The 21,173-nt window shown below is 40.3% G+C and overlaps 2 protein-coding genes and 1 long non-coding RNA gene across 13 annotated transcripts in view; all 3 read left to right on the top strand.

Annotated features, from left to right (window-relative positions):
• The first annotated feature begins 2,985 nt into the window (after nucleotides 1-2,985).
• LOC135332996 (uncharacterized) lies at nucleotides 2,986-6,048 on the top strand. The gene is made up of 9 exons (XM_064527940.1): nucleotides 2,986-3,127; nucleotides 3,286-3,366; nucleotides 3,534-3,890; nucleotides 3,940-4,233; nucleotides 4,282-4,361; nucleotides 4,559-4,796; nucleotides 4,924-5,424; nucleotides 5,554-5,649; nucleotides 5,831-6,048. Exons 1-9 carry the CDS (start codon nucleotides 3,118-3,120, stop codon nucleotides 5,941-5,943), a joined length of 1,770 nt encoding a protein of 589 aa, XP_064384010.1. The 5' UTR covers nucleotides 2,986-3,117; the 3' UTR covers nucleotides 5,944-6,048.
• A 240-nt stretch (nucleotides 6,049-6,288) lies between these two features.
• LOC135332992 (uncharacterized) overlaps nucleotides 6,289-21,173 on the top strand; it is a 38,751-nt gene continuing 23,866 nt past the window's right edge. For 4 of the 11 annotated variants that reach the window (XR_010393714.1, XR_010393716.1, XR_010393715.1 and 1 more), the window contains exons 1-18: nucleotides 6,289-6,438; nucleotides 6,626-6,742; nucleotides 6,801-6,900; nucleotides 8,006-8,144; nucleotides 8,238-8,888; nucleotides 9,022-9,075; nucleotides 9,161-9,331; nucleotides 9,529-9,717; nucleotides 9,856-9,978; nucleotides 10,311-10,490; nucleotides 11,154-11,288; nucleotides 13,666-13,851; nucleotides 14,190-14,318; nucleotides 14,871-15,068; nucleotides 15,386-15,571; nucleotides 17,281-17,460; nucleotides 17,645-17,821; nucleotides 17,957-18,106. Coding sequence is in view for 7 of the 11 variants with exons in the window: in XM_064527932.1 (XP_064384002.1) it covers nucleotides 8,819-8,888; nucleotides 9,022-9,075; nucleotides 9,161-9,331; nucleotides 9,529-9,717; nucleotides 9,856-9,978; nucleotides 10,311-10,490; nucleotides 11,154-11,288; nucleotides 13,666-13,851; nucleotides 14,190-14,318; nucleotides 14,871-15,068; nucleotides 15,386-15,571; nucleotides 17,281-17,460; nucleotides 17,645-17,821; nucleotides 17,957-18,106; nucleotides 19,216-19,482 (2,395 nt within the window). In the remaining 4 variants the exon portion in view is untranslated. Of the gene's footprint in view, nucleotides 6,580-6,621; nucleotides 6,743-6,800; nucleotides 8,145-8,237; nucleotides 8,889-9,021; nucleotides 9,076-9,160; nucleotides 9,332-9,528; nucleotides 9,718-9,855; nucleotides 9,979-10,310; nucleotides 10,491-11,153; nucleotides 11,289-13,665; nucleotides 13,852-14,189; nucleotides 14,319-14,870; nucleotides 15,069-15,385; nucleotides 15,572-17,280; nucleotides 17,461-17,644; nucleotides 17,822-17,956; nucleotides 18,107-19,215; nucleotides 19,483-21,173 lie in introns of all 11 variants that reach the window. The other 7 variants (XM_064527938.1, XM_064527936.1, XM_064527932.1 and 4 more) reach the window with 7 other exon arrangements.
• On the top strand, nucleotides 11,296-11,993 carry LOC135333000 (uncharacterized). Its single transcript, XR_010393721.1, has 2 exons — nucleotides 11,296-11,741; nucleotides 11,807-11,993. It is a non-coding gene; the product is annotated as an uncharacterized LOC135333000 (long non-coding RNA).

Genomic DNA, 21,173 nt, shown 5'->3' with positions numbered 1-21,173 from the left:
GTTTACTGACTCTGCAATTGCTCCACCATGCATGTACTGTATACTCTCTCTAGATTGAGCCCAGTATGTGTCAGTTAACTCTAGCTTTGTAGTTTTGGCAAAAACGGAAATAAATTACACTCCCCGAAAATCAACAGTTTTTACTAGTGATCACAGCTTCGGCTGGAAGCAACTTGGCCCATCCAAAATTTCGCTGGTTAGTAGTCGTATAGCCACCTATTGGTGTGTGCAGTTAGTTAGAATCAATCTCGTTTTGTTCGTGCATTTTACTGACTTTTAGCTGACGATTATTGACGTCTGACGAAATTCGGTAGTCTACTCTATATGAGTGTTCCCTGAGTTTGTGGCTACAAGATAAAAAAAATACTTTACTCAGTTAGTGATAGCTATGTTTTCCGTAATAATGGAATCAATCCAAGAGGTGCAAACAGAGAAAAAGTATGGCCCTAATCTTTATTAAACTGAACAAAACCAAAACACATTATGGTCTTGTTAGGAAAATCTGCATTCTGCAAGGAGGGGCGTATGGGAGGTGATTACCGCCAAAATTAACAGAGGTATGTGCCGTTTTTTTTTTTACAGAGGTGTATTTTGGTGCTGCTGTTTTTTATACAGTAAAAATAGGTGGTGCAAGTGCAATTTTTTTAGAGAGGTGCGTTTGTACAGAGGTGCATTTTGTAGAGAGGTGGATGTTTCAGAGAGCGAATTTTCAGCCAACTCCACCCTTCAGATGGTCACATGAACACAGATTTTGCAAAGCTGGCTGTTTTTTCAAACAGGTGCAGAGTTCATAATATTAACATCAAGAGCTGGACAGAGTAATTTCTGAAATGCAAGTAGTACTAGTAGAATGCAGGGTCTAATTAAAACACCACGTGGCCTTAATATGTTTTACATATAAAAAGCAAGCGAGGTATACGGTAGTGTGTTTGTGTGTGTGTGTCTGTGTCTCTGTGTGTATATAGACTGCATGCTACAGCTGCTCAAGGATCAATGAAGTGCAAGTATAGGCTTCTATAGTCTTGGATTTTAATTCGTGGATTTGCAAAATAATGCTTCATTCTCGAGGTATGCCTAGTTTTGCTTAACTTGGAAGCCATTGCAACCTTTTCAGAAGAGCACGTAGCCAGCCATTAATTTTAGACTTGAATTTTGGCATCGATCGTTTTTAACAACAAATCATGGTCGATTCATTACCCACTGTTTGAGTTTGCATGTAGCAAATTAATTAATGCAAATATGTTCATCATGTGTATACAATTAAGCTATTATATTAGAGTAAGGCATCTATAATTGTCAGAGATATAGCTATAGAGTGTGAGCTGTCTTGTGTGAAGGAAGAAGGAGCATCACTCTTGTGAAAGAACAGACCTATAGGTTCTCAAGTTTCTGCTACCTTTGATTGACTACACAATTTATACAAGCGCTTGATTAGACCATTATTATGGACGCAGTACTGCCATTATCTCGATTTCCCACATGGACTAACAGTATTAATTTCTAGTGTCCGTCATTATATCACTGTATTTTTAGCCATGCAACTGATGAACTGAAGATTTTACAGCACAAATAATTCTAACTACATGTATGTACCAGTTTCCGGTCACGCCCAGATACAATCAATACCAGGCCGAGGAGGCGACCTAGCGTTCAATTGGAGACGGATCGGCCTGGGGTCGAGGCTAAGAGTCACATAGTAATTATGTAAGGACATGAATAACTAAACAATAAAACCCCCAAAGTTGGAGTTGCAAAATGCTTGTATGTCCATGCAGTAATTATTTCCGCTGAGTCACTCGCGTACGTATCAATGATCAGACAGCGATTGGGGTCAAAGGTCAAATGTTCTTGGCATCACGTGTAACTGGATGGGGCCAAAGGTTAAATGTTTTTTGGTAGTTGTACGTGAGATGCCAATAACCTTTTACCTTTGACCCCATCATTGATATGCGAGTGATTCAGCAGAAATAATTGCTGCATGGACATATACAAGCGTTTTGCAACTCCAACTTTGGGGGTTTTATTGTTTAGTTATTGTCCTTACATAATTACTAGTGACTCTCAGCTGATGATCGATTTTTTTGTCTGTTCTTACCACCATTTATCAGACACTAGCACATTTTCAGCTCTTGAAGACTTAGTAGTTGATATTTATCAATTCTTTTTTTGCATACATTCATAGTAACACATGCTTGATCAGATGGTGCAAAAGAATTTTTATCACTGCTTGTTTCTTAGTGTTTAAACATCCATTGTGTCTGATTATAGATGCCTTACTCTTATGTAGCTTTGGAATCTCCACCGAGGCATCAGCACCTGCGGTGCTTTCAGTACAGACTATACTATAGCTCTAAATCGGCATCTAATTATTATAGCTCTACAATTATATACTTGGTATAGTGCACTCACCTCCAACCAAGTTAAGTTTCACTTCTCCAGAAAATGCATCCAGCGTGAATTAACATGCACGTGGCAATAAATAAGTCCTCCGTTCATAGCAGGAGTAGTTATAACTGTGAGTACAGACACATAATGAGTACCATTGTGGCTGATGATTTTTCCAAATACTCTGTCATTGCAAAAAGTCGGTTTATCCACTACACGTGAGTTGTTGAAATGAATATGAAAGAGGTATACTCTCCTATCTGCAATAGAATCCTCATCCGGGCAGTCAAATATCGAGTAGTTTCCAGTCCATGAAGTTATTCCCTGATCTCCCGTGTCATTAACAATGCATGGAAGATTAACTATGTCTCCTGCAAGCACACGCTCTCCTGGAGCATGACTGAGCAGTCCAAATTAACTGTAAGCTCGAATCACCAGTGCGAAGAGAATAAACAGATTTGCTTTGCTGGAAGCTTACAATGTTAACTTGTTTCCTCAATGGTGGAAAACACATGACTTTCCTTCAGTAGCTTGCTTGAGAATGTATATTTGTGGTAGATCTATGTATACCTCCAGTTTTGTGGCATTTTGACTTCCCCAGTTGAAATTCCTGCAGAGGATGGTATGACAACATAGGGTTTGACTCGAGGTTACAGTTGGCTCAAAACTGTTATGACATTCATTGCATTGTGATTCCCAAATCATTTCATCCCAAGTTTCTCCAGAGAGAAGATGATGCACTGTAAGTCATATATAGCTTGCAGTTGTTATTCAGTAGAGAGTCAGCCTGTGTGTATTTTCTGAACCATAATTATATAGATCTAGATCTAGTCTAAACTGATTATCAGGTAGCCAGTTAAAAATCCAAATGACTGCTCTGTATGTATACCTTGCATTCAGCTGTAGGACTCCAAATCTTCCTCTCCCTGGGAATACTACTGATTCTCACCCATTTTTCAAGCTGTAGCAGAAAGCTAAAAGGTCAGTTGTCATGCATGCAGTTGGTTGAATGTATATAATTATGTATGCCGGCTACGACTAGATATAAAACTAACTAACTCTTTGTTGCATGTAAGAGGTCAGTTGTGTCAGTTAGTTGAATGTATGCTATGACTATAACTAGAACTATATCTTTGTTGCATGTACAGCTAATGCATTGAATGAGAGCTGCCTGGCTGAAGGAGAGCCCATTTCCTGTGATTGCCAAGCACCTCTCCAGAGAGGCTCAATGGAATGGACAGGCAAAAACTCGAGTTTTATTTGCTCGGGGATCAACACTGGACAAACCAATCTCATTGTATTTGCATTGGGACAAACGTGCTCTGCAGAAGGACAAAATGATGCAACATGTGGACCTTACTTTGCAAACATCACCTGCAATAGGAATGGCTACTTATCTGTTCTCTCCTTCACTGCTAACAGCAGTATGAACGGTGGTACGATTCTATGCCAACAACACCTAACTGGGGCAGAACCTTATCAACAATTTGTCATCAGAGTAGGAGGTATTTAAAATGTGATTGAAATGTACACACAATTAATTGATTTATGCAGTTCGGCCTCACCCACCAGCCCAAGCCAACCTGACTTTCCCAATGAACAGAAATCTTCGATTGGACTGGACTCCTCCGGCAAACCCAGTGATTGGTGGAATACGAGGCTACCTGCTGTATTTCTCTCAAGGTTGTGGCACCTGCCCACACTCAGAATTAGTCAGCAATACGACCTTCACTGCTTCATGCATTGGATGGCTAGCTAATGGACAGACTTGTGTCTCTGAGGTCAGGACGGTGACAGAGGATTGTGGACTGGAGAGCCCTCCCCTCACAAACATTAGCATTATTGATGGTGAATTATTTATTGCATTTGGTGATTATGCACATGTATCAATTGCAGATACACGTCCTACTAGCGTCAGAGTCTCCATACTTTGCACAGAGGAAGTGGAGCCTCGTACAATTCACGTGGAGTGGAATGTAAGCAGCTGTAGATTCCTTGCATGCGATAGACACAGGTGTATGGCTGATATGCAGCACTATTGATAGCCTCTAACATCCTATCGCTTATAGTATATGTACTTTTACAACTCAAAAGAATGCAACCTATGTTTTGACCCTTATAGGCAAATGACATGTTCAGTATACCGTAACACATGGCTTCTATGCATACACAGTACATTCCTCCCCAAGTTATCGACCCCAGTATGCTCCCAGAAGTCCAAGGTTTCACGCTCATAATATCAGATAACCGAACCACTCGAAGACTGTTTCTCCCTGGTGCACATGTTAGGGAACATTCTTTCAACTCCTCATTTCTCCAAGCTGCTAATTTGACAGGAAATACCAAAAGCATCTTGGTAGTAGTGGAAACAGCAGCTGAAAAAATTCCCAGTGAATCCTTTCCATTCTCAGGTATATAATGTACAATCTCATGCAATCTCTGTGTATTCATGCATGACAGCTATTTTATGTGTGTGAAATGGTTACTGTGAATACTATACTGTAGTTTAATTTCCTCGCATAATTATACTACATGCAGATGAATTGATCACTGGTATTGACCTAAGACACGTTTTAACTAAAGAGCAGTGCGTACAAATCTCCATCAACAGCTTCTGCACTGAGAGCGCAGCATCCTTTCAACTTCAACTCCGATTCTCCAGGGGCTTTTGTGAGGAGAATGCTTCAGAAACAACCACAGACAATTATACCCTACAGGCAAACTACAAGACATGTATTCATACAGAAAGCTTTTCGAATTGTTTTTCTGTTGTGGTCTTTAATAACGAAGGAGTGGAAATTAGTAAAAGTGATCAGTGGCAGCTAATACTTTCAGAGTGCAACACAAATTCTATTAATGCCTCTGGAGCATGGCTAAACTCAACCATGGGTGAAGTGTCGCAAGGTGTGTTGGTCCCTCACAACACACAGCTGGATATTCACTGTAATGCTGATTGCATGATTTTTGGAGACAACAACACTCGTTGTGTCAACGGGACTTTTGAGCCAGCTGGTGATGCTCAGTGCAACTGTTCTCAAGGTGATTCCATCAGTCATAATTATGCATCTTTCTGAACTAAGACTAAGTTTAACCTTTAATCGGAGTTTTACAATAGTTGGAAGTGATTCCGAAATGTGTGTATTGATTTTTTTTGTCGTTCACCTGCAGTTACCATCTCAGAGGTGGTTGGTTGGGTGCTGGGTGTGATTCTACTGTTGTTACCTGTGATTGTATTGTGCTGCCATAGGAGGATTTTTAAATCAGGTAATAAGTGACTATGAAATTAAGATAGCCTCGTCATTCACACACGTATATAGTTTCATGTAGCTATATATAGAGATGAATAGTATAATTATATGCATTGAACGTATATGGACATTCATGCGTGCAGTTGAACGTATGGACATTCATGCGTGCAGTAACGTACTGTTATTGTTTTCTGCAGGTACTACAGATCCGGTTAGCAGTAATATCCTGGAAACTGGTGATGTGTTATCCACATCCGTTTCTAGTTCTGATGATGGTTCTTCTGACTCTTCTCTCAGGCAACGGCATTGAATAAATTAGGAAAATTGTGGACTGAAAAATTGTGATCGTTGTCGTTGATTTAGCTTCAAAATGTTATTGGAGTAATTAATTGCTATGCATATTATTGAAGTTTGGGACAGGGAAAATGCAAAAAGCTACATGTAATTAAGTTTAGCGAGTTGTGACTTGTCTCTAAAATAACGCTGTCGCTATGTACCGGTATTTTCAACTTTGTTCTATTAAAGCCTGGGAACAACGTTACGTGTATTAAAGTATGACCCAGGGCTAGTGAATGAGGCGTATTATAGTCTTTTTACATAATTATATAATTATACATGTAGTAATTCAAGTATGACCGAGGGCTAGTAATCGAGCCAAGACATTGAAGGGCGTGTCACACTGTCCCATTTTAATTTGTTAAAATTCTTTAGAACTTCCAGAGAGATGCCAGCACATCTAGTAACAGATGACTGCTACCAGCAACTGATTGACAGTCTTCAGTCTGCAGTCCCAAAATCTCTCTCTGTGAGTCATACTTATAATTTAATATCTGGAGTCTGCTTATAAATTAAATGCCAGGTCTAGGTCTTAAGACGACAGCTGCGTTAAACCTCTAGAAGAAGCGACCTCTGGCTTCGTAATTATCGCCTTTTTAAAGGTCTTACGGTATTAGAATCTATTATATTAATATTATTTTAATACGTCAAGCCAGATAATCGGATCTCTAAGAAATACCCTCAAAGGACGGCTGAAGGCTAACTTCTATGTGGACAAATGGCCAGAATTTACTGCTGTAGTCTGTCAATATATTTGGCCAAGACGCTCAGATGTGAGTATTACAATCCATGTTAAAGTGAACTGTATGCTGTTGCCTGTTATTGTTGCAGGTGTCGGACATTGGTGCATATGCCACATCTAGTGAGGCTCTTCTCACTGTGCTCACTGAAGCGGATCTGGTCACCTGGGGGAAGAGACAGGAGTTCCAACGTGAATAGTTCTAAAATATCAATGTCCTCGGCATAAATTGTACTTATTATCTTTTATAGTCTAATCGAAAGAGCATTCTTGTCTATCGGAAATAATTAGCTAAAAGGGGAAAACAGTTGTGATGCAGCTGACGGCGGCTGGAGTAATATTTTTCATATATGCCTGGCCCAGTTAGGGTTTTTATCACATGACATTGTAGATCTCGATTTAAGGCGACCTTCCAAAGATATGCGACACCCTCGAGCTCAGGTAATTTTCTGACCTCTAAAAGTAGCGACAGCTGCGATGACAATTACAGTGGAACCTCTGCAACCACCTCCGAATAAAGGCCAGCTGCTATATAACGGCCAGGCACCCAGGTCCCAAATGAACTGTTTGTGTACAAAACAACCTCTCAACAAAGGCCATCTCTGTAAAAAGGCCAAAACATTGTTCCCCAAAGGTGTCCGTTATAGAGGGGTTCCACTGCATTTTAATGTCGCGTCCTAAATAGAGGTTGAGAGTCACATCCTAGCCTCGATTATAGCCCACTGGAAAATACATGTTTTTATGCGGCCGGAAATCGAGACTAAGTGGAGTTACCTCCAATTAGATGTGACACTCTAAATATGCGACACCAGAACTTCAACCTCAATTTTTTAACCTCCAAAAGAAGCTATATCTATGATTATTAAAAGTGTTACCTTAAATCGAGGTATTATACGGTAAACCACTTCCTAATCACACCTCTAACTAGGCCTATTCTAGAATTATGCTTAGTGCTAATACTGCCCAAAGGTGCCCCGATTATTACCCGGCCTGTGTGTGTTCAAGCGTGCATCAGGGGTATAGTGTGTGTTGTGTCGGTTTGTGTGTGTGTGTGGAGACAAAAATGAGCTGTTTGAGCGCACTAGACACTTTCATGGACTGCTTTAACTGCTAATGAGACAGTGGTTAGGCTACTTATAGTTTAAACTTGTAGGCGTTCTTCACACTGTTTTTCTAATCGAACTGATCGTTGCTTTAAGTAATTTTACAGTAAAAAGTCATAGTTTTGCTGTGTGTGGTGAAGCTCTATGTGCATCTTGTTTCTAGGTCAATGCTGTAGTCACTTTTGTTATTATAGGTATAGAAGACAAGCATGCTGATTATCTACTTGAGCATCTCAGACCTATCGGATCCACTTCTCAGAATGATGGATTGAAATGTATCCACGAAAGAACATCTGTTGTCTTGAATGATGTAATGGATATTCGTCGGAATGGGTATGTCCCCAGGATCCTATTGTATCTGGTATTTTATTTGTATAATTATTTTGGTACCATTAAATAGTGTAGTAATCCCTCATTCAACTTTAGGTCCCTGCAAGGTGCTCTCGATGTGTTAGCTGACATGATTCCAGAGGGGTATGTTCTCGGAAGGCTCCAACCACATCATGCTGAGATGGTGGCTTCTCAATGGCTGAGACTACACGGCTGGCCTAACAAAGAACCTTACTTCAGAGAACTTATCAAGAGCTATTTTTGTCCAGCAATTTATTCGTTGGACAATTTGGAAAAGCCTGCTTCGTATATAGTACAATTTCCATGCAACCAGACATTTGGTTATACTGATGATAAATACAAGGGACAGCACTTAGTTTTAGTGCCTGGAACGTATTGTTACATCTTTCAGCTGGCAATGGAAGGATTATACCCACTCGAAGAAGAAGTATCTGATCCTCGCAGGATCCCTGTTTTCACCAAACTGAATGGAACTCTTTCAGGCTACAATGTTAAAGACTTAGCAACAAGAAACACCATAGACATAGATTCTAAGTTGTAATGTTTGTTCAGTATAGCTTTAAATGTTTTGTTGTGGCAAGTGCAAGAATGTCATGATCACTTATCACTAATGGCATCTACACAAGCATGCCACATCCTGAACAAAAGGAATTGTGATGGTGCTGTTTGGTGCAGTCCTGTGGGCCTGGGGTGCCCTTCTGACACTTCCCTTATGCCCCAGAGCAGGTACCCATGTTATAATTATACCCACTGAATTATATATGACTCTGTCAATCTAGCCTACTGTATTTCTGTAGATAGAAGCGGGTATGAATATGTGATATCTATGCAACAACTGTACCGCCTTTTTTCTCTACAGAACTGGTGGCTGAACGCAGCCTGAGAAACCATGTCATTGAAAAGAGATTTGAATGTAAGTTAATTAGCTCACCACTGTATGTGATGTTATAGTAAAATTATAGTTTCTCTTTTAGAGCGTTTTGTTCTCTCCTTATTAGCCGATATGGACACAGATTTTACGGTAGAGTCCATCATCGTGGCTGAGGATGTGGGTGTATTGACGGACACATTGTGTGTGAAAGGGGGTCCAAACAAGAGGAGCTTTGGTCTCTTCAGTACTCGAGGCTCAGCTGAACGTTGTTCTGGTGGACCCTGCCCTGCAGCTATAGGTACACAGGCACACCTATTTACATGTACAATCCTTATAGCTACAGCCTTTGCACACGTACACCTTTGATTTGATCACAACTCTCGGAATTTTCAACAACATGTATAGTATTATTTGGGGGCTAGAATTATTGAAACACGTATGTAATAACCTATGCTGAGGTAATACGGCTCCACTTTGATTGTGTCTTTTCTACAGAGAGAGTCGACTATGTTCGTGTGTATGTGGATGAGTTCAGGCCTCATCCGGAAGAGCTGGTGTGTTTCGACGTGACTATTCTTGACGACTCTCTAGTAGAGGGGAGGGAGTTCTTCCTGATTGGTCTGCTCGACTTGCGTTGGGGGGAAGTGCTCTCCACAATATCCATCACCATCATGGATAATGACAGTTAGCTAGTGCCTTACCATCAAGTATAGTGTGTGTTAACAAGTCAACTTGCTTATACCAATGTGTATAGCTATAGGCTGTCGGGTTGACATGTACATCTGTTTGTTATTCTGTTGACCTTGTGATTAATTGCTTCAGGTCCTCAGCTGTTGTCCGATCGAGAGGTGGTGGCCGAGAATGTGGGTGTGTCTCAGCTCTGTCTGACAGGTGGAATCATCGAGCTGCCACTGGTTGTGCAAACTAGCGGACCTGACCTTGAGGGTGAGTCTTATATGTCTTGTGTGTGCTGTCAGTAGTTGGTACATGACAATAATTACAGTCCAAGGCAGTGCACATTACGATAAATATTATCGTGGTCATGTGTTCCGCCTGAATGGCCTTCGTGCCTTATTTTTGCATTATACGTGCATTGGGAATTGTATACATAATACTGTACTTATAAAGAATTCTCAGTTTGACTACATATAATAGAATGTATAATTATAGCATATGCTACCATACCGTACTGCACACAGATCACATAATTTGTTTCAGTATTGATTGGTGGAAAGCAACACCAATTAATTGATAAGAGCACATTTTCGTACCCCCAGAGATGACTGAGTTCATTACTTCCTTTCCGAATGAGTTGGTGTGTGTGAACTTCACTGTTGTGGACGATGAGTTGTTTGAAGGACTATTGGAGGTGGTGGGAATAACGATCAAGAGTGCTAACACATCCATTGGAAACTTCTCTGAAACTTTCCTGCTCTACATTGGTGATAACGATGAAAGTGAGTCACATAATACTGTTCAGACAAAGCAATTAACTTTAGGCGTATGGGCGGCCACGGGATATGGAGCCTATTGGTTTAATAGTGGCAGTTAAAGCTTTGTTGTCGAATAAAACGAGAGAGGCTTAAACTGCACATTGGCTGTAAGGCTAGCTAGCTACCAGAGGAGGTCCGACAGGCGCGGTGCAGCTCAAGCAATTAGCCTCTGATTACTTTCAGCAAAAACATACGACGGGGCGTGGGCGGATAATTATTGCTCAATCAAAGGCTAATTGCCTGAGCTGCACCGCGTCTGTCGTACCTCCTCAGGCTAGCTACATGCAGCCTTTATTCGAGCACTTAACTTGCAGCTGAAGTGATCCTGTACCAGAACAATGTAAAAGGGTCACTAAAGTAGAAAGCTAGAGTTATGATTGTGGATCAGGAACCATTGTTATTTCTAAGACTCCAGGTTTCTTTGTTGTGGTATCCTTGTCCACAGTGCATATCTCATGTGTATTATAATTATCAAGCTCTAGTTTATAATAATGTGATAATTAATCTGATTTTTGGACGTGTTTCGCAGTGAAGTCATTAGTCATGCACCTTTTTAGTAACTGAATATTTAATAAATAACCGCCCTGCATGATTGTGTATTAGGCATTTCAATCTTTCTCTTCATAGCTCCCCAGTTTGAGCAAAGCTCTTACACTGTGACTGAAGGAGACCCCCAGTTTCAGGTGTGTGTGGTCTTCACCACGGACTCGAATATGCAAGTGGAAAGCTCTCTGATCTTCAGTAGCGATGGATCAGCTAAAAGTAAGTCAAACTGATGTCCTAATTGGCTGCTTTTGGTATAATTTCCACTATGCTAGTACTTTTTATAAACTGAGCTGTTTGTTGCATTAATTGATATAAATACTTATATACATTTACTGATGGACACCTAATCTTGGGTGCTGCTTTGTGTGTGTATACTCACTGACATGTGCATGTGTGTCGTGTAGTTGTTGTTTGATTTGTAGCCAGTGATGCAGTTTTGTTGTTGGTTGCCGTCAGTTACCGTCAGTTATCGTATATATCTTTGGATCAACTATAAAATTAATAGACATCTGATCAGTTTTCATAATTAGACTATAGGGCACCTGAACCATTATAATTGTAGGAAAGTTTTAAGTAATTGTAGGAGCTAGTATAACAGAATGAAGGAGTGTGTCAACTTTGCGCTTCTTTTCTTGTTCTTCATCAATCTTCTAGGCTTCGGAGAATGTGGTGAGTTTTTTTAATAGTTCACACAGTTGATGTGGCATACTAACACCACTTGTACACGTCTGTAGGTTGTGGATACTACAATCCTAATTCTAACTTGCTGCAATGGAGTTGTTCAATTCAAAACTTCAAGTAGTACATCTTGCTGTGGTAGTTGTGCTTATGATGATCATTCTAAAGTTTGCTGCAATGGAGTTGTTCAATCCAAGACTTCAAGTAGTACATCTTGCTGTGGTAGTCGTGCTTATGATGATCTTTCTAAAGTTTGCTGCAACGGAGTTATTCAATTCAAGACTTCAAGTAGTACATCTTGCTGTGGTACTCATGCTTATGATGATCGTTCTAAAGTTTGCTGCAATGGAGTTATTCAATCCAAGACTTCAAGTAGTACATCTTGCTGTGGTATACTCGTGCTTATTATGATGATCGTTCTAAAGTTTGCTGCAATGGAGAGTTATTCAATCCAAGACTTCAAGTAGTACATCTTGCTGTGGTATACTCGTGCTTATTATGATGATCGTTCTAAAGTTTGCTGCAATGGAGCTATTCAATTTAGAAGTTATAGCTATGTGTGGAGGCTAGGGAAAATAATTGTCATTAACTGTCGATCTTAGTAAAGGCTGAAAAAACTCTGAAAAGTAAAATAAACATGGCACTTTAGTCAATCTATATAGTCTTAGTAAACTTTAAACATTAACAACGATATGTATATTATCAGGAGTACATGAATAGGAGTAAGCAACTACTATGTACACCATATAAATTGGTTATTATCTCACTACGTCACAAACACATGTAGTAGTGTAAACTGTGGTTACTTTGTGTACACATGACCATGTATGGCTGCATGGTAGGCTCACTTACATGTAGAAATTGTCAACAAGAGTGAAGTGCATGTGCAGGCTAGGCTGAAACTATATACAAGACTTAGAGAATAGCATAGATCTAGATCTACTCAGCTAATATCATCTAGAGAATGCTTAACCTTAGAAAAAGACAGAATTGGCATAACTAATCTTTGCTGAATAACATGTTTGATGCAATGCAAAGCAGTTAGCATTGTGTGTGGTGCCAGGTTACCGTGTATAGAGAGAACTAAACTAGAGGTGTGACAAGCTGCTAAAGTTGCTCCATCTCTTACTTGCAATGTCATGGAATATTGCAAGTTGTGTGTCTGAGGAAAACAACGTCAACCTTGAGAGACACAGCAGTAACAAGGGATGCCCAAGCACTAAAAGTAGGAGTTTCTTCATAGTCTGAGTCGATTACTTGTGAGTCTTTTGAGGGCTTTATTTCTACCCCAGATGCAATGCAACGTAGGAAATCGTACCACTGAATTTGAAAATTTAAGTATGCATCTTTGCCTTTACACTTGATGTAAAATTGTTTGTATTGATTGCACAGGCAGTCTGCAAGCTTCACCAAGCCATCATCCTGTTTCTTAGAGATTATAATTATTAAAAACCTGTTTTCTCTCAGGGTACATCTCTAGTTGTGGTAGCTTCTCTACTTCTTCAGTTAATTTTCTCACCAATGCTAGATTATTTTATTCACGCTTTTGGCAACTTCTATCACAGTTGCTTTAATTGCTATGTTCATGTTTCTTTGCTTTTCTTCATTTTGTGCAAGAGCTAGCCACCTGGACCTATTCTACCAAGTGTGCTTGCACAATGTATGTAATTAACCACACTGTTTTGATTGTGGTTGTAGGCCACTTGAGATGTGGGCGTTTTACACATGTAGTATGACGTGGCATGACACAGTGAGATAACAACACGTTTGTATGGGCTGTATAGTAGTTGCTTACTCCTATTCATGTACTCCTGATATTATGCATGGTCATGCACAATGTTGCTGTTGGTGTATTCATTTTGTCTTGAGTATTACGTTGATTGAAGAAACATGACATTGTGCAATAAACCTCTAGGTGGCCTTGACTATGTTGAGGTGGCCCAAGCCTTCGTGATCGGGTCGGGGGAGAGACGATGTGTGAATGTGACTATTATTGACGATGACAGTGCTGAGAGAATGGAAACATTCACAGTTAGTCTCACCTCTGCAAACTCTGAGCTGCAACCGTTCCAAGCAACAGTGACAATCATGGACAATGATGGTACTATATTATAGTCTATATACACATGCAGTATGTGAAACATGGTTGGATATAGCCAAGAAAAGGCCGTGGTGGGTTTGGCCCGACCAGCTGTTGGAGGATGGGGGGAAAGCCGCAGTTTGCCCTTGGTTGGTGCATACTGCTATACCTTTGTTGGCTTGTGAAATCTAAGCCATATTTTATGTATAAGATATAGCTAGTAGATCTAATTTTCTCTTACGGCCTTCTGACGAGAATTTGTATGGCTTCTGACCTTTGTCTGTTTAAACCTCATGTTGTATAAGTAGTATTCTGTATAATTTTATTGCTACTTGCTCCTATTTTGATTTCGTTTCCAGTGATCACGTTCGAGGAGAGTGTGTACAGCTCTTTTGAGGGGGAGAGCGGTGTGGAGGTGTGTCTCCGCCTGCCTAGTGGGCGGGGCACCATGAGAGGCCTCCTCGTGACTGAGAGTGGGTCTGCTTTAGGTTGGACACTGTGCAGAATGTGTAATTTGTATAATCAAGAGTAGATAAGAGTAAGAGTGTTGAACTGCTAGTAACAGCATTTGCCTGCTCCTGCGTCATCACTTGATAGTAATCAGTTATGTTAGCAACACTTCCCAGAAACCGCACATGCTGTGATTGCACAGTTCAGTGCTACAAACCACAGACCACAGTTTACTTAACAGCACTCGAATAGTAACGACAGTGATGACGCATGTCAAGGCAAATGCGGTTCCACTATATATACTACAGCAGTTCAACACTCTTACTCTTATCTACTCTTGGTATTATTATGTGCAAATAGTAATTTAATGTCTAGTGCATTGTGTATGTGCATTGAGTTCTTGTAGTGAATGTGTATTTACGCTAAGTTCTATAGCTGCTCTGCAGTATATGTTATGGCCAGATAAAAAGTGCACACTTCTACCACTGTAGTTAGTATTCCCCATTTATTTTTACTGTACATGATAAGATTATGGAACTCTGTCAAACCCCAGCGTGCAACAAGTGCACAACACATATACACACGTGCAGAGAGACTGGATTATTTCCCTCTTGGTTACATCTTCTTTAACATCAGTGACTCAGAGCGGAAGTGTTTTTTCATCTACAATTACCGGGACAATCTCCCTGAGGGCAGGGAAGAGTTCACTGTACGAGTGTACACATTTTTCTTTAGGAATTTTGTCATTGACGTCCGAACAGCACGAGTCATTTTGGAGGATGATGATTGTACGTTATAAGGCTATACCATTTTGAACCTGATGTAATAGAACTCCCTACAGAAGCGTATTAAATCTAGGCACGGTCAATGGTACTGTACAAGTCTATGGTACTGTACATGTTGGTTCTGAAATACCTCATTTTGAAATGGTAATGTATTGCTGTCTGAAGCCTTGGTTTTTGTTAGAATCAATGGATTTACCTAGTCGTAGATCTTCCGCCTAGTAGGCATGTGCATGGTATCGTACCATGCACATGCCTCCAAATCACTGATTAAATTTAATGCATATCCTGCATGTGCTAATAATTGATCTACCCCTTTGCAGCCAGTGTGTGTGCCAATCTCACTGTGCCAGAGAATGGCAGAATAGTGTCTTTCACGGATGAGAATAATCCCGGCTCAGTGGCAGTCTACTCTTGTATTTTTGGCTACCAGCTGGCTGGTCTCCAGGGGAACACTCGCACGTGTATGCCAACAGGAGTGTGGAACGGGAGAGCCCCCACGTGTCAAGGTATGAGATGTTTCAACAGTGTCCTCCTATCAATAAATTAAATGTGTTTATATATGCGTCAACATCATCATCTCCTATTAACGATTTAATGATTTTCTGAAAGCTTAAAAAAACACCTTTCATATAATAATCGCAATTTTACACTTTTTAGCAGGCAAAATGTTTTACCCATACACTCTTTTGTTGAAGTTGACCTCGAAGTGACCTTTAATACGCCATAATAAAATCTGTACTGGATTCTATGTCAAAGGTTGCTGGTTTCTATATAATTATGCATGCTCAGATAGTTCAGTAATGATTATTATTATCACCGTAATTGACGGTGCATAATAGAAGCATCCAGTAATTTCACGGCGGTTGATTGCTTGTTAAAATTTTATGTGCATCCAAACTTTGCCAGCTCATTTTATTACACGTTGTATATATACGTGTACATGCGGTTATGTTGATGCCGTTGGTGGTTACGATTAGCTGCACTTTAAATTTTAACTACATGTACAGTAGGATCAACCAACCGAAATCCTTTGTAACACATTCATGGTTTTTTGTTGTGCCTGAAATAAATTAATGCTTCATGTGTCTCATAATACGCAAGTTCATTACAAAGTTGCTCTCTTTTACCGTTTATACTACTAGCTATCATGTTATGTTAATCAATTAGCTTCCCCATGAAGACATTAGCAGCCTCTGTCTCCTCAACTCCGTAGAAAAAATTGGTAGCAGCTGCTAAGAATTCCTCTCGGCTGATTTCTCCGTTTTTGTCAGCATCAATGATGCTAAAAGCATGTTCAGCTTCATCCCCTGTCATGTCCGGGGCCACCACTTTCAAATATATTGTAAACTCCTCCACCGAAATGTGGCCATCACCAATAGCATCAAACAAAGGATCGTGGCTTTTGTGCATTAGAGCTTCTCTTGTTTCTGGTAGTCTTGATAGCATTATTTTCGGTGCCAATTCTTCAAGACTGTGTTTTACACTAGGTGTAAGGTGTAGTCTATCAGCAATAGGCATCAATACCTCATTTACTGCCCTATAGCTTGTTGCTCAGTGAGGTGGCTGTACTCAGATAGTCTTTCACTCATAAGCTGGAAATCTTCTCTTGAGACCACCCCATCCTTGTTGACATCCAATCTTTCAACTTTTGTTCGCATCTTCCTAAGATGGTAGGCCTTCTGTTGTTCTGTTAAACTCATGTTGTGTATTGTGACAGCTCTATTTGATGAGCATTATGATCAGATAGGCATGCCTATGGTAACCTTGTCACAAAATCAGTTCACCACTGACCATATCTGTGGCAACTGCTTAATTGGCTACAACCTTATTGTGTACATAATTATAGTTTCGCAAAATATTATTTAAAGTGCCCCCTTAAACCTATATACATACGATTACACCGAGCATGCAGCAGAACATATACCGTTGAGTATACATTGAGCAACAGAAAATCCATCTTAGAAATCAATTTTAAATACAGTGAGGTGATGTGTGCCTGGGTTGTAATATAGGTGTAGGGGTGGTTCGTGATTATAGAATTATTGTCATTACAGTGATTAGTTACTGCCATTGCAGAGTTAGCTATAATTATATATTATTATGCAGTATGCATGTAGATGTAGGTAATAATTATGCAGTCTTAACCAACTCCATGCATGGGTCACTGTCATTCCTGCTTGTTAATTCAGCTATAGTGATTTATCTTTGCATGCAGCGATAATGTGCCCTATTCTGAGTGATCCCCTGGACGGCACAGTGACTGTGTCTGGTCGAACCGTCCACTCAGTAGCCACCTACACTTGCAACACTGGCTATCGACTTGAGGGTGATGCACAGCGGTCGTGTCTGGCCTTATCTGGTGGAGTGTGGATTGGGAGCACCCCAGTTTGTACATGTGAGTAATTCTGTTAGCACCATAAAAGTTATGGATTATGGAAGGTATAACCCCTCCTGTTAAACTTGACCTCATTCACATGCTTTTGGGTTTACTGTACGGTGATACCTATAATTTTATAGCTCAATAGTTATGTTGCACAAGTACTTAAGGTATACATTGACCCCCCCCCATTCCCCTGCAGTAATTGAGTGCTCCCTGCTGCTCCCCCCTCCCAACAGTATGCTGACCCTCCCCTCGGTGAGGACGCCAGGATCTGTGGCAAAGTACAGTTGTCTGAATGGGTTGGTACTCGTGGGAAGTGCTGTAAGGATTTGTCTGGACAATGGTACATGGAACCAGTCTGAACCTGTTTGTGTTGGTAAGAGCATAAATGCATGCCTGGAGGCTATACACCTAAGATCAGTGATATCATAACGTTGGTTTAAATGACTTTCGTTTCCTATTTGTATAAGGTTCTGCACAATTCTAAATTCTTTCTCTCTTCGTTTTACAGATGCACTGAATGAAGGAGCGTTAGTAGCACTGAGGCTAATCAACAATTCCCCACAAATCAACGGAGGTACGGTGTCTGTGGATTTCTCTGTCAGTGGGCCAGTGAACAAAGTAACGTGCTCTCTCGGCCAGAAAATGGTAGAGGAAGATTGTAAGTATTAGGCTCAGTTTTAGTGAAACCCCTATACAGTTGCCTCGATTATCCGAACCCCGATCATCTGAAATCTCAGATGTAAGATTTGGCCAAATTCATATAGCGAACACCTACTCGCACTGTGCATTAAGTGTCCACGTGGTTGAAAGCTTTTTGCATTGCTGATTTAGCAGAAGCCTTACGTATAGCTAATTGCTAACCTTGCTCCGTCCACTGATGCATTTTGTCCACGTTTAAGACTATAGTACATTTCTAAGAGCTCTATAGACATCAGTTTGCTGATTTTGCGTGCAGAGGCTACTCGAATTATTGGTAGGCGTGGCTCGTAAGAGTCATTCTGGTATCCCCAATATTTCAGCCATCTGGATGAGGTGGGGACATGCCCTAGGTGTTCGGAAGACCAAGGCTAAACTGTAGCTTTAATTTTGCCCGCATGCGCAAGCGAGGTATACGGTAGTGTGTGTGTATGTGTGTGTGTGCACGTGTCTGTCTGTCTGTCTGTGTGTGTGTGTAGACTGCTACAGCTGCTCAAGGATCAATGAAGTGCAAGTAAGAGTTTCTATAGGCTTCTAGTCATGTTTTCTTGGATTTTAATTCGTGGATTTGCAAAATAATGCTTCGTTCTCGAGTTATGCCTAGTTTTGCTTACTTGGAATGCCATTGTAGCCTTTTCAAAAGAGCACGTAGCCAAACTTGTTTATCGATTGTTGCTACACTACTTAGTAGTTAGTTCTGCACTAGAAAGCTAGCTATTGGTAGCTGCAAGAGTGAGAAGAGAGCTGCAAGGCTCTGCTGATGGCAGCCATTAATTTTAGACTTGAACTTTGGCATCAATCGTTTTTAACAACAATCATTGTCGATCATTACCCACTCCATGAGTTTGCATGCAGCAAATTAAGTAATGATGTTCATCATGTGCATAAAATTAAGTATTAGTATAGCTTTATGTTATGTAGCTTTGGCATCTCCACTGAGGTATCAGCATCTGCGGTGCTTTCATTATAGACTTCACTAGTGTACGTTCAGGAAGATTTAAGTTTTCATTTGTAGCTACGGTACAGCTACAAGTAACATTTCTCATAATTATTTGTGTGCTCCTTCTGCAGTTCGATATCAAAGACAAGGAGGAATGACATTCACTGACGTAGCTCCTGGAGCCCACACACTAGAGCTGGTGGTCACAAGTCTTGTGTCCGAGCAGACGTCCACTGTCAAACGCTCCTTTGAGATGGGCTCTCAATCAAACTTTTGTGGCTTGCACTTGATTAACGATGGTGCCGTTGTGGATACTCACAAACTGAGGGTGGAGTTTGGGGCTGTTCCAATGGCCAAGTCTTATCACTGTGAACTGGATGACCAGTCTGGATTTGACTGTAAGTCTATCATTATTGTTCGTTTACTAAATCAATTAAACCAGGAATATTTTAGAATGTTACATATCTGCATGGATATAATTATGTATATCCTGTATGCATTATTTTAGTGAAGAAAATTATTTTAAATTGCATGTGTTTAATGTCTGTTTTAAACACCACTCCATATAAAAAGAAGGACTGATATATAGTCAGTTGCACGCCCTAATCTCTTTATGTGTGCCTCTTGGCTACCTTAAGGTGAAATATTTTCGTGGGTACAGTAGAACCTCGATTATCCGGCCCTCGATTATCCGGAACCTCGATTATCCGGCTTGGCAGTTTTCTTTTTAATCAGATTACATAATTCAGAAAATGGGCGTGTCCCTCAAATGCGCATGCGCGTTGCAGCTGTTACCATGGAGACATGCCTGCTTTTCTTTTGCGCATGCGCAGACAACCATGTGGCACTGCTGTTCATCAATAAAGTGGGTGGATCAAGGCGTGGTTTATCTATTCGATTATCCGGCATATTCACTTATCCGGCCTGCTTCTGGAACCAAGGTGTCCGGATAATCGAGGTTCTACTGTATTAATTTCTGCTATTTCTGCGAATGAGAGCGCAAAACTCGCATATAATTGTGAATCTCATTAAGGTTACGGTCTAGTGTTTCCTCATGAATATTGAGTTTTTTTATGATCTGTTTTTCTTTTGCAGGACCAAGAAAGAGTATACTTACTGCACAATCATTATATGAATATCTACTCTTAGACTATTGCTATTGTTTTGTACAAAAATGAAATGACTATGAAGATGCATATCATTTGAAGACAAGAAATACATCAAAATCGCAGAACACAATTACTTGAAGCCACATTTTAGGCTGGGTAGGCCAGGAAATCTTGAACTGAAGCTTCTATCCATTTATAGGAAGGAAGGGGCAGGGCGACTCAAAGAGAACTTTTGAATACAGGCAAGTCAGCAGCAGTTAGCCCTCCGTTTATAGAGAAATTGTGCATATTTTTGGATACTTACCTACTAGAGGCTATATAGCTCTTCCGTATGTATAGTTTTACAGCTCATATCTCTTTGAGTCGCCCTCTGGAAGGTATGTATCTACGTCTATAAACCAAGAGAGTCTACTTCAAGTACTTGCTGCTCACATAAATTGGTGTCAAAAATAACTTCATGTACTTGTAGTTTTGATGTCTTCTTTTCTCATGCATGTATCTTCATAGTCATGAAATTCTTACACATTACAATAGCACTAGCATTGATATTCATACAAACATATACTGCAGACTCTTTAGGACCTGCAAAGAGGGAAAAAACTCATGAATATTCATGAGCAAACACTAGACCGTTTGCGAGTAATTATCTATCCCTCAGTCAAGGAAAAGTCCCCTCGGCCTGGAAAGTCTCAAATGTAACCCCAATTCACAAAGCTGATGGTGATAAATCTGATGTTTCTAACTATAGACCAAGTTCATTATACTGTCCTTAATATCGAAGGTTCTCGAGAGAATTGTTCACAATCAAATATCACTATATCTAACATCAAACAAACTTCTGTCCAACAACCAATTTGGTTTTAGATCAGGATTCTCAACTCAGGATGCACTACTTGCTGTCACAAACGACTGGCACCAATTACTATCAAAAAACAGACAAGTAGGAGCAGTTTTCTTCGATATTCGCAAAGCATTTGACT

Source organism: Halichondria panicea, chromosome 3 (genome assembly GCF_963675165.1).
Source record: "Halichondria panicea chromosome 3, odHalPani1.1, whole genome shotgun sequence".
Taxonomy (NCBI): domain Eukaryota; kingdom Metazoa; phylum Porifera; class Demospongiae; order Suberitida; family Halichondriidae; genus Halichondria; species Halichondria panicea.
Note: the sequence above shows the minus strand (reverse complement) of the source record. Positions and strands in the feature narration are given on the sequence as shown.

Bases quoted from the DNA above. Each gene is read 5' to 3' on its own strand.
- LOC135332996 (XM_064527940.1), top strand. The intron at 3,367-3,533 runs GTCAGTTGTCAT...TTGCATGTACAG, and splicing joins CTGTAGCAGAAAGCTAAAAG to CTAATGCATTGAATGAGAGC. The intron at 5,650-5,830 runs GTAATAAGTGAC...TGTTTTCTGCAG, and splicing joins TAGGAGGATTTTTAAATCAG to GTACTACAGATCCGGTTAGC.